The 12,221-nt window shown below is 59.5% G+C and overlaps 1 protein-coding gene across 3 annotated transcripts in view; it reads right to left on the reverse strand.

Annotated features, from left to right (window-relative positions):
* Nucleotides 1–1,699: 1,699 nt before the first annotated feature.
* Nucleotides 1,700–12,221, reverse strand: part of SGSM2 (small G protein signaling modulator 2) — a 33,171-nt gene continuing 22,649 nt past the window's right edge. For 2 of the 3 annotated variants that reach the window (XM_035027548.1, XM_035027547.1), the window contains 12 exons: nucleotides 8,821–8,974; nucleotides 7,943–8,007; nucleotides 7,709–7,854; nucleotides 7,061–7,189; nucleotides 6,677–6,859; nucleotides 4,553–4,939; nucleotides 4,199–4,323; nucleotides 3,744–3,826; nucleotides 3,434–3,543; nucleotides 2,912–3,008; nucleotides 2,206–2,373; nucleotides 1,700–2,016 (listed from right to left, as the gene is read on the reverse strand). In XM_035027548.1, coding sequence (XP_034883439.1) covers nucleotides 1,928–2,016; nucleotides 2,206–2,373; nucleotides 2,912–3,008; nucleotides 3,434–3,543; nucleotides 3,744–3,826; nucleotides 4,199–4,323; nucleotides 4,553–4,939; nucleotides 6,677–6,859; nucleotides 7,061–7,189; nucleotides 7,709–7,854; nucleotides 7,943–8,007; nucleotides 8,821–8,974 — 1,736 coding nt within the window. In that variant the 3' untranslated portion in view covers nucleotides 1,700–1,927. Of the gene's footprint in view, nucleotides 2,017–2,205; nucleotides 2,374–2,911; nucleotides 3,009–3,433; nucleotides 3,544–3,743; nucleotides 3,827–4,198; nucleotides 4,324–4,552; nucleotides 4,940–6,676; nucleotides 7,190–7,708; nucleotides 7,855–7,942; nucleotides 8,008–8,820; nucleotides 8,975–12,221 lie in introns of all 3 variants that reach the window. The other variant, XM_035027546.1, reaches the window with a different exon arrangement.

Genomic DNA, 12,221 nt, shown 5'->3' on the forward strand with positions numbered 1-12,221 from the left:
CAGGTGGGAACCTGCTATTATGGCTGGGCCCTTTCCATGCCTCAGCTGCTTTGATCCCTCCTGACAGTCTCCTCATGCCCCAGCCTGAAGCAGGCAGCTCGGAGTGCTCCGTGGGCAGGAACCAGAGCCAGAGGGGCAGGGTTCTTCCCCACTGGCTGGAGGGCCCAGGAGGCTCCTACAGATTCCCATTCAAGCACCAGCTCATCACTGTAGCTGGTCAAGAGGGCAGGCAGGTTGGGGAAGGGGAGGGACAGGGACCTAGGTCCAGAGGCCGGACAGGTCATTGGTCGGTCTGGGACAGGACCCCTGGCTCTGAGGTGAGCCCCCCCCCCCCACCGAGTACTCGGGGTCTGGCTGTCACACCTGCCCCTGACCAACCCATAGCGGAGGTCCCTCTCTCCTGGAAGCTTTGGTTCTCTGTTTTCACCAACCTTGTCTTGTGGGGCTGGCCCTCCTTACAGCTCAATTGTGGAACTTCTAGAATTTCCCAATACACAAAGTCACTCCCTGTCCAGTGCCAGCCCACAAGCAGCCCCCAGAGCCTCAGGCATTGCCAAATGCTGGGTTTATTGGTCTGTTAACACTGAAGAGTACAGTTTCTGAGCCAAAAGACATACACACTCTGCTTCTCACAAAACCACTGAATCACTAAGGCAGGCACACAATGGCCGCCATGCTTGGTGGCAGCCAAGGACTCACCGACAACAGGGGTAGGCAATGGGGCGGCTGGCCCCCAGACCGGCTGTGCAGTGCCCAGGACAGGGGTGGGCTGGGGAGACTGTGCCGGATGCAGAAGGGCCGCGGGGCCCTTTCCCTGCTTCTCAAATGCAGGAAGTCTCTAGACCGAAGGGACTGCTGGACAGGCCCTGGCCCCTGTGGCAGAGTGGCCTCCTCGCCCCAGGACAAAGCCCTAGCCTCAAGTGTTTAGGGGTGGAGGGGACGTGGGGACGGCAGAGCAAGCAGCGTGCCTAGGAGCTAGGCCCTTCCCAGCACCCCTGGGTGAGGCTCCTCCAAGGGCACTTCCGGGTCTCGCGGCCTCTCCGCACCCTCAGCAGCACGCAGCCGGCAGAGCTAGCCTTGCTTCTCACCAGGGACAAACAAGGGAGACCCAGGCATCCTCCCCTGTTCCTAGACCCAGGGACTCAGCAGGTGCCTGAGATGGGCGCCGGGCCTGTCCTTGAGAGGAGGCTATGAGAGGATTTCCCCCCTTAAGAGCCACCCTGGGATTCCTCTGCAGAGGGAAATGCCCCCACCGCATTCCAGATCACCCGGCGGGCAAAAGCGTCACTTACACAGTTGTCAGGGAAGGGACTAATGCGTAAAGCGAGAGCCAGGCGGTGAGAGGGGACCCGGGCAGGTGCACGTGGGCGCCCTGGGCAGGCCGGGCCAGGCTCACCGCGGGGGCCAGAGGCCGTGGCAGCGCCGCTGCTGCTGCACCCGTTCTGGCTGCCCCCACGGGGGCTGCGCTGGGCACAGGCACGCCGCCTGCCAAGGGACTCGAAGAAGAGGTACAGCACAGAGTCCCTTGGCCCACACGACCCGCGCCGGCTGGGGCCAGGCAGCTCCAGCCCTGTTAGCTCTCCTAGGAGAGGCCGAGGCTGCAGGCGACAGGGGGGCTATCCCCAGGTGTTGGAGAGGGGAGCAGAGTAGGTGTCCCCCAAGGCAGCCGCTCCCTGAGGCCAACCCGCCCCCTCCCTGCCCCTCCCCGGCCTGAGGCATCCAGGCCCCTGACTTGCCCCCTTCGCAGGGCCAGCACTGCCCGGAGTCGGATCCCAGGCTCACAAGCACTTTTTTAGGAACTCAGGTGGGCAGGCGGGGCCGGCTGGGGGTCGGGCAGTCTCAGCAGTGCTGCCCTGCACCTCTCCCTGTGCAGCCCGGGGGACCGGAGCCCAGGCCCTAGTTGGCCGCTGCTTCCCGGCCGCAGCCCTCACTTGTTTTCTATGAGCATCTGCACCTTGTGGACGAGCTCCCGGGCAATCTGCAGGATCTCCTGGGCATCGTGATGCTCAGCCCGTTCTGGGGGAAACACACAGACCCTGTGGGGTTGCTGGAGCAGGGCAGGAGTCTGGGAGGAGCCCGTGGCTGCCCACCCTACTGTTTCCACCTGCTTCCGGGGAAGGGAGCTCCTCCAACCCTGCCCAGGCCAGGAGTGGAGGCCCCCATGCCGCTGCTGGGGGCAGCCCAGATGGCCGGAGCAGCTCCTACCGTTGAAGAACTTGATGATATCGGTGAAGTCCATGTTGTTGTCCCGGATAATCTCACGGTAGGCCTCCACCAGGGCCAGGGCGATGAACAGGACAAAGTGCTCTGACGAGATGTGCCGGGCCGCCCAGATCACCTCCCACACGGCAAACACATCCTCATAGAGCAGCTCTGGGGATTGCAAGGGGCTAAGGCTGAGCCTGGCTCCCCACGGGTTTCTGGATGGAGCCAAAGGTGGAGACAGAGCTCCAGGGACCCAAGTCCTGGGATTCTCCCCATTACACACAGCCTAGTCCAAGAGGAGGGTTCTGGGCCCCAGGTCCAGACCCTGCCCTTCTCCTCCGTGACTGACTCCTTGCACACCGGGCTCGGGCCGACTTCACACCGGCATTCTTGTCAGCTGGAGCAGCTCTACTTGGACAGGCTTTGCTGCTTGAGAAGATTTGGTTTCAAAACAGTCCCCGAAACCACTGGCTTAGGGTGAATGTTGGCAGCACTTGGGAGTCGCCGAAGGAGCTTTTAAAATTGTGGATGCCCAGGCAGCCAAGCTTCCTAAGCCTGGGGCTAGGTGGGGCCAAGGCGCTGGCGTTTCTAAAAGGCTCCCCAGGCGGTTCCAAAGTGCAGTTAGGGTTAGGAATCACGGACTCTGGCCGGGAGGGATCTCCCACGCCCTGACCACTAGCCCCACCACCCAACCCACACAGCTTACCTCTTTTAAAATCCAGCAAGAACCAACGGTAACAGAAGTAAAAGTGGGTGTAGTCTCCATTCTGATGCATCAGCTCGAACAGCTCTGAGTCCAGGATCTTACAGAAGTAAAGAAAGGGAGCGGGACTGAGCTGCCGCTGCCTCTCCGGGCCGCCCTTGCACTCGACTGGGCCCCTCGGCTGCACGGGCTGCCTGACATCGCTCCCAAGCCCCTCCAGTCTCCTTGGGTGGAGGCTGAGCTCTGCTGCCCCACCCGTCTCTCTGGGAGCTACTCTTTTTGGAATTGTGCCATTTTCTGGGTGTTTGATTCACTGTCAACCACACCGCTCACCAGAACTTTCATGAGCACAGTATTCACATGCTGACATTCCCCCTTGATCTGTAACATTGAAACATGGTTCTCAAATGAAAGACACTAAGCTTATATGGAAAGGGCATTGTTGGAACACTCCCTGGCTTCCTGTGGGCGATGGATGAGCCCAGTGGTGCTGGTCACGAGCCCACAGGCAGCTGCTGACCTCACCTGGATGAGGGAGCGCATGTTGGCAAAGTGGGTGTCCATGGCGCCCCCATTGGGGAAGTTCTGGCTCATCCTCTTCATGAGGTGGCTGAAACAGCTGTAGGCCAGCTGATCTGAGGGGAAACGGGAGTGAGGCTGGCAAGGCAGGTGACGCCAGGGCCTCACTTCACGGGGGGGGGGGTCCTGTGCCCAGAGGACAGGGCTGGCTTACACCCCCACCCTTCCAGACCTAGTGGGGGTCTTCTTTTCCTTTCTCCAGCTTGCGTCAGCCCAGCTACCGCCCGCTCCCCCACGCCCGGGCTCAGTCCCTCACCGTTGTCTAGGATGACCAGGAGAGGTGCCAGCAGGTCGCACATGCCCTGCACATAACCCACGTCCAGGTGCTCCCACACGTAGCTGAAATGTCGGTACACTGTCACTACGGGGGAATCCCTGGGGAGATTGTCCCTAGAGTAGCCTGCCACCCAGAAGTCAGCCTTTCCATGACGCTGAAATACGGGGAGGACCATGGTCAACAGCCCACAACCTCTGTCCTCAAGGCCCTCAGGGGAAGAGATGGTGAACCGGCTGGGGCAAGGGCAATCGGCTAGGCTTCCTGGAGGAGTCTGGCTGACGCTGCGATGTGACAGACCTCGAAGAAGGAAGAGGGGTGGGGTGGGGGGCACGGCAGGGAAGGCGTTCCAGGCAGAGAGCGCCGAGTGGGATTCGGTGCGAGGGAGAGGAACAGGGCCCCTGCCTCCCGCCCTGAACCCCGCCCCAGAGTAGCACCTGCACATGATGTCTCTGAGCCTCTCGAGGTTGGGGGGTGTGAAGTACCAGTAATTGCGGTCACAGCGCTGCACATCCTTGTCTATGCGGTGCAGATTTAAGGCCATAGTATCCAGTAATTCTATCTGAAAGAGTGGGGGGCCCTCAGGAGTGAGTGGGGGCTGGCAGGGATGCCTATATAACCAAAGGACTCTGAGAAGAGAGCCCTCCGGGGATGCTGAGGGATGGGCCCAGTGCCCCCTACAGGACTGTCAGGGCACCCCCCCACCTGCCACCCACCAGCCCCCGTCCGCAAGCCTTGGGGTGCCAGGAGGGCCTCTGGGGCTGGACAGTGCCCGGGGAACGTCCACGTACGGTGTAGGCAGCAGTGCACATGGCCACCAGCTCGGCCCCTGCCTCCAGCTCGCTGGCCCGCGAGGCCTTGTGTGGGCTGGCGTCCCGGGGCTCGGAGAAAGCGCCAGCCGCTGGGACCAGCCCGCTGGAGCCTTCCTCCCCACCGCCATCCTCCTCCTCGAAGCCCATGCTCTGCCCCTCATCTATGCTCGACTGGATGCCCGAGGTCACGGAGTAATTTCGAGAGGACGGCAGTCCCGAGTCGGGGGAGTCAAACTCCACGGACTGCTGCCGTCCCGCCACGGCGGTGCCCGGGGGCCCCGCTCCCAGCTCCTGCTCAGGCTCGGGTCTGCAATCTTCAGTGCCCGGGGGCTCTGGGGGCTCCAGGTCATCCACAGAGATAAATACCTGGTGGGGGTGAAGAGATGGTGGGGCTCACAGCCCTCCTCCAGCCCCTTCCCTCGGCTTGCTGTCTCCTTCCTGGGGTTTGAAGCAGGCCGCGTCACGGCCTCCACACTGCACCCCCACCGGCTTGCCAAGCCTCCCCTTCTGACCCACGCAGACAGCTGGAGAGCCATCAGGCTCCGGGCAAACAGGACAACACCATCTTTAGCCCTATCCAGGCCCCCACCCCCACCCCAGCCCAGCCTCTCTCTGGGGCCAGAGAAAAAGCGGGAAGCACTCCAGGATTCCCGTGGCGGCCGCAGGGAAGGGCAACCGGAGGCTCAGACACCGGATGGCCAACGTGAGCCATGTGTAGTTCTACAAACACCCGAAGTCACAAGGCTGCCTCAGGGCAGGAGAGTGGCGCACGACCGAAGGCCGCCACGAGCCCTGGTGAGGCTGCTAAGGCAGCCCGGCGGGCGGCAGGCTGGAGGTGTGAGGAGAACAAGTTCTTCCTATGTTCAGTACTGGCCGTTTAGCAGGAAAGACAGGAAACTTCTGCAGCAATTGCCTAATCAGTTACAGGAGCTTCACACAAGCTCAGGAAGGGGGGTAAGAAGGGAAAGGTAACCTGTTCTAGATTTAAAACAGCCTGCCACTGTGGACAAGTCCTAGGGAAAAGAAAAGAGACACATGCAGATTGTTCTGTTTTTCTATTTGGACTACATAGGGAAAGGAACGCTAAAAGCCGTTTTCACTTTGGCGAGAAGCATGAAGCGCTGGGTTAGCATCAGGTAAGGCAGCACCGAGCCTCACGTCGGTGGCAGCAAGGAAAGCTACTGCTGCTCGTGGGCTAAGCAGCGGGGGCGCTGGTATGGACTCAGGACGGCACAAAACCCAAAGCCAGAGAGAGGGAGCACGTTCACGAGTAGGGGAGTAAGAACAAGGCAGGTGGGAAGGAGCGCAAGGAATTCCCTTGGTAGTTAAGTCTTGTTCCAGCTTCAGTTCTCTGTTAGTGTAAGGATTTAGTAAAGTAACAAGAATAGACGTTATCTAGAGAGACAGTTTTAAAGAAAAAAACATACAAGTTAATAAAAGAATATCCTTAAAACGGAAACTTCTTATCGTTTCTGGTTTGGCCCCGCAGCCGTGGTCTGGGACTCGCTGTTCATCTAAAGGCCAGGGTGATGCCGGAAGGACTACATAGGCTCTGAACTAGTGTATCAGTTCCACGTGGGGAGGGAGGACACCACGGTGGGAGGGGGATCCTGCCAGTAGGCGCCGACGGGGACCCTCTGAGTGCTGTCCTGGTCTCTGGCCAACAAGCTCTCGGTGAAACCTCCACGGTCAGAGGATAGCAGAGCTGAGAGGGACACCAGGGCCCAGAGAAAAGAAGTCACCCATCTTACTGGCCGTGGACCTGGGACTCCAACCCTGGGCTGTCTGTTTCTAGCCTTGAGAGACCTCTCCCTGTAGGAAGAAGCGCCTCCCTAGATCCTGATACATCCTTCTTTCCCTGCTTGTCCATTAAACCAGAACACAGTGTACTATCTCATTTCATTCCTGCGACACTCAGAGACGGGGGTGGCAGGGGGGCCATCACTGGGCTTCTCAGCAGAAGAAAATGAGACACAGACACATTAAGCCATATTCTCCCAGTGACTCCTACTAGAGTTCGGGCTGCTGCTCAGGACTCCACTTTACTCCTATAAAACGCTGGTGGCCCCTGTCCCCGGCTCCCCCAGGTCCCGTCAGGCTCACGTCATTGCTGATGGTGGAATCTCGGTGGACGAGGCGCTGCACATGGCTGTCGATGCTGCTGCCCGAGGAGAACTTGGTGAATGGGGCCGGCTGAGCCTCCCGCTCCCGCTGCCTCACCACCGCCTCGCAGGCCTTCCACTCCGCCAGCACCCGCTTGTACCTTGCTGCCACTGCCGAGTCCGCCTGTCTCAGAGCACACCGTGACCATGGAGTGGGGGACCCCGGGGCCCAGCGGGGGGGGGGGCACGGTGGGGCTGCCCTGCTAATGCCTTCCTCCGCCGTTTCCTTCCGGCTGGGGCAGCGCCGGGGCTGCAGAGGCCCCTTCCTGGGGTCCCTAGGCCCAGCTCCCCAGCTCCCTGCCCCATGGGAGTACGGTCCCCTTACCTGCTCCATCTCTTTCTTGCTCATGCCAAACTTGTAGTGGCCAAGCAGAAAGGGCCAGACGTCCTTACGGATCTCATGCTCCACGCCTCCATAGTAAACTTGCCGTAGCAGCTCCAACTCCTTGTAGTTCTGAGGGACCCCGGAAGTAAAGACCATATAGCCCCCACGGTCACCGCAGCCCAGCTGGGCGACCCCATCAGCATCCCTCCCATGGAGTGCTGGGGCTGGGGACAATGATTCCGTCACTCTGCCGAAGCCCAGGCAAACCCTGCTTTGGGATGGGCACGGCCTCCCTGCCCCAGATTACAGCTGGATGAGATCCAGTTCAACCTCCTTCCCTTCCAGGATTGGCAACGGAGCCCAGAGAGATGCAGAGATTTGCCCAAGGTTTCAGAATAACGTGGATGCACACTAGAACCAGCCCAGCCCCCTTCCCATGGAAACCCACAGACCCAGCTGTCTGAGATTCTACCATGACCTGGGCCACCCCAAGGCCATCAGTCCCGACCTCTATGACATTCTACTTGAATGCCCATCTGGTGTAGGAGAGCTGCTCTGGGGGCAGGCTGCCCCTTACTCGCTGCTGCTCCCCCGCGTCCCACCAGCCCCTTGACCCAGCCTCTGGCCCTGGCTCCCCAGAGTGTGCACCTTTTCGTCCTTCTGATACTTGCTCCACACGTCCTTGGTGAGGCCCCCTGAGGCCCCCGGGGGCCGGGCAGGAGGGATGATGTGGTGACGCACCAGTGCTGACAGATGGGTCCGCACAGTGGACAGGTGGCGGCAGTAGGCCAGCCCTGTGGGGGGCAGGGGGAGCCAGGACCCATAGCAATGGTACCTCCCCCAGCTCCCACCCCTCTCGGCCCCACCCCACCCTACACTCACAGCCATAGAAGGCCCGGGACACAATCTGCCTCTTCATGCTCTCACACAGCAACCTGAGGGGCAACCTGTGGAAATAACCTGGCTCAGAGGGGAGGGGCTATGGCCCCTCTGGTGGGAGGAGGTTGAGAGAGGAGGACATTCTGGCCTGGGGGCAGGTAAGGTGCTCGGGCGGTGTGAGCAGGATCCACAGCCCCGTAGCACCTCTGCGGGCTCCCTGTGTCTGTCAGTCACCCTGAGTAGACCTGCTGGGGACCTAACCCGGCCCCCAACCACCCAAGGGACTTTGGGCAACTAACTTCACTTCGTGTTAGTGAATCTTGGTTTCCTCATGTGAAAATGGAGAGAACCATCTCAGGGTCACGAGGAGTAGCACGCCAAAAATGAAGTTAAGAGGTAAAAGAGAAGAGCCCTGGCATCAGGCGCTGGCTAGGACCCTCACACCAGGGCCGTTCATACGCCATTCCTGGCACATGGCAGATGCCCAGATACCTGGTGTGTGTCCTCATATGTATAGCCTGAGGGCAGCGTCCGTGTCCACACTGGGAAGGAGAGCTCCCACGTACTGAGTACCTACTATGTGCTGGGCACAGCTCTGGGCGCTCACTGAGTCACACACCTCATTTAGTCCTCACCAGTACCTTAGGAAGCAGGTGGTATTATTCCCATTTTACATATGAGGAAACCGAGGCTCAGAAACATAGAGGCTCACAGAGACTCAGTAACTTGTCAAAGTCACCTAGGTAGCAGAAGGGAAATTGAACCCAGGTCTGTCCAACTTGAGGCCATCCTGTCAGACAAGTGCCACAGCCCCTCAGGGCAGAATGCGCACAGGCAGACCCAGGCGCAGGGAGCTGGTGTTCTGGGCCCTGCCCACTCACCGGTCGGGGACACAGCTGCAGCGGCTGGGGGTGGCATATGGGGAGCTGCGGGTAGAGCAGAAGAGGCAGGAGGAGCCCTGGCTGCACAGGGACTCCAGGTGCCAGGCTGGCAGGCTGGGCCCAAAGCCCTGCATTTCGATCATGTCACCAGCATCTGAGGACAGGAAGGGGGCCATGGTCAGGGCCTGGCAGGCCTCCGCCCCACAAGCACCTGTAGCATGCCCACCTCTGTGCCCAGAGCTGCAGCATGAAGTTACCGACTGGTAGCAAACCACCAAGGTGGCACCTGCCTGGTCCAGAGCCCAGAGATGGAAATGGTGGAAAGAGAGGCTGCCTGACACTTCCCACCCTCCAGCTAGTCTTTCTGCATGTGATAAAATACTTGGACTGAGTTGTGGATACTTGTGTCTGTTCTCTCCATCTTGCTATCAGCAATGGAAGGAGCACTTGCTTTTCTAGAGGGAGGAGGAAGAAAGAACAACAAAAGCCTAAGCTCTCTAAAACGCCGCCAGCTGGCTTGGCCCTCGATGGTGCAGCCTGGTCCTCCTGGACAGACTCTGAGATGGGCAGGAAGGTGCCTGGTATGCTGCAATGCTTTGAACCTCTCCACATCAGGAGTCTCCACTGTTCAACGCTCCTGAGGATCCCAGAGCCACTTGTCCCGGTCGTCAGACCTTGCCCCTCTGAGGGTTCTAGACGCTGTCACAGGTTAAGGAGGAGCAGTGCTCCCCAACCCAGCCCAGGTGCCCTTGCTGCCAACTCACATGGGTTCTTCCTGAGTTCTCCATCCTCACCCTGCCTGACTGCATTTAGCATGGTGGTCTCCTCCAACCACACAGGTGAGCTGGCAGGAAGGGCAAAAGTCCCAGTGCTGTCAGGCCACTGTGGGGGCGGTGCTGGGCACCTCGCTCCCCCACCCAGAAGGAGGTGCCCGCTGCAGCCTCAGAAGATGCCTCCTCGGACACACCTACCCCACCAGTGGCTGGAGCCTTCTCAGCCAGCCCAGCTGGTCTGAGTCAGAATTCGAGACCCTTGAGAGTTCCTAGGACCCAAGTGGAGCAGGACACTGCCCACAGGGGACTCTGGCAGGTCCAGTGAGTCACAAAGACGAAGCGAAGTAAGGGCAGAAAGCGTAAGGACCAGGAGATGACACCAGGAGGGAAGGGGAGAGCAGAGAAGAGGGAAGAAGAAGGAATGAGAGCTGTATGTGTGAAGGAGAGGCTTTTCTCAAACAGCATTTTGTCGTATGAATCATAGCCTGGGCCCTGGCTCGCTAGGAGTCTGAAGCAGACCTGGGCCCGGTTTTTGTCAGAGCCAGACTCCAGCTCTGGATGTGCCTTGGTGGGGAGGGCTGAGCTGAGCCCCCTCCAGTCCCCTCAGGGGATGCCCTTTCTTGGCCTGAGACGCTCTTTCTCAGACCCACAGCTGGGGTTTTTGTAGGTATCTGGCCCTTCAGCTCCACCAGGAGGCAAATTAAGGGAACATACGTGGTGTGGAGGGGCTGCGGCTCTGGGAGTGAGGAGTTGCAAGCCATGCCCAAAACTGGGAAGAAGAGGGAGGGGACAAATGCAGGTGGGGTGGGGCAGGAGCCCAGCTCATGCCCCTGCAACAGGCAGGAGAGAGGCCAGTCATGGGAGGGGGGTTTGGGAACAGGCCCAGCCAGGCAGGCAGCAGGCAACAGGCGGGCAGGCGGGGGGGTGGGGGGGAAGGGGGTACGACAGGTACAGAGGATGAACGGTGGGCACATAGGGAAACAAGCTCATGCCCAGAAAGTAGGGCCCAACTGAGGCAAGACTCCTGGGTCAATGCTCTTCACCTTAATTCTCCAGGAAGGAGCTGAGCCAGCCAGCATTGAACACTGCAACTCTGAATTAACCCAGTGCAGACAGCTGGAGCTCTGGAGTGACTGGGTGAGGGGCAGCAGGCTGGACATGGGGGGAGTGGGGGGGATCTGCTGGGCCAGCTTTGACTCTGACTCTCTCCTCTGAGCATGAGGAAAGTTTGAAGCAAAAATGATCAGGGTGGTTGAACCCCACAGCCCCTAAGACTCCGAGTGAAAGGTGCCTGGCCTGGAGCAGAATTAGAGTGAACAGCATCTCTGCTCTGTGGGGAGGTAGCAGGAAAAGGAGGAGAGGTGGGGGGAGGGAGAGGAGAGTCTGGACACCCGCCACTTGATTCACATGCACAAGTCAAGCATGTGGCAGGCCTGAAAAGCAACGGCTAGTAGAACGGACTCAACAGTGTTGTCATTATGGACTGGGGTGGAGGTGGGGGCTCCCACATCAAATCCCCAACCACCTGCCAATTCTCCTCTCAGGTCTCCTCTCCTTTCCCCAAGTACTGGGGGCCCAGGGGCTGTATATTGGGTTGGTCAGGTTCCCGAGTTCCCCGAGTGGAAGCCCAGATAAGCCCCGAGGCCTCTGGACTCCATGGGCATGGGGGCTTCTCTGACCCTGGAGGCCTCGACCCTAAGACTAGTCGGGGGTTGGGCTTCCTAGTGCCAAGTCTGCCAAGACAGGGGCTCTGTTGGGACCCCCAGCCTCCAGCCTGATATCAGTTCATGCAGTAAGAAAGGGATCCCTGTCCTTCCTGACTCAGCCTTCCTACACTGCTCCAAGTCCCTTAACCTGTAAGTAAGCATCAGTCCCGAGCCCAGGTTTGCAAGGAGTCAGACGGCGGGCTGTGTGCAGACAAATTCAGAAGTGAGGCTCCTCTGGACTCCCACCCAAGGGGGCCTGTGGGTCCTGCCAGGAGGGCTACGAGGGAGGCAAGGCACAGGGCAGGCATGTGGTAGGTGGGGGCAGCTGCTAGGGCTGTGCTGAGGGTGTGCTAGATGTGTGCTAGGCCACAGACTTAGTTTCCCAGGGAGTGGGCGGGGCAGGGGACCTCATTGCTGATTTGGTGGCTGGGCTAAGGAACTGGGCTCTTTGGCAGAAGTTTGTGGAAGCGTAAGGGGAGTGTCACATATTCTTAGATACCCTCTGTAGGGGCAGGAAAAGGGGAGAAGAAATGAATTCTGTGGCATGGGAATGGGTGGGGACAGGGAAGTTCCCTTAAGCTCCAAGAAAGCTGGCTCCAGCCCCTTCATAACCAATTTTCCCTTGAGCATCTGGCCTAGACTTCTCAGGTCCCCTGGCCGATCGCTCTCTATAAAGAGTAGGGTTCTCCTCCTCTACCAACCTATCTCTGTGCTAAGAAGGATGGGTGGTGGACAGAGGGACCAATGTGGAGGAACTCGGCACTGCGCCGGGTCGTTTACAATGAAGGGACCTCCTCTGTAATCACGGACTCTGAGGTCTGCGAGGGTGGGAAACACCTGTTTTAGACCTCCGGCACATTTATTTCTAGATTTCATGCTCCAGGCAGTACCTGCTAGAGCCGTCAGCCCTGCTGAGTAAACC

The sequence above is a fragment of the Mirounga leonina genome, unplaced genomic scaffold (assembly GCF_011800145.1).
Source record: "Mirounga leonina isolate KUSES-001 unplaced genomic scaffold, KU_Mleo_1.0 Mir_200, whole genome shotgun sequence".
Classification (NCBI taxonomy): domain Eukaryota; kingdom Metazoa; phylum Chordata; class Mammalia; order Carnivora; family Phocidae; genus Mirounga; species Mirounga leonina.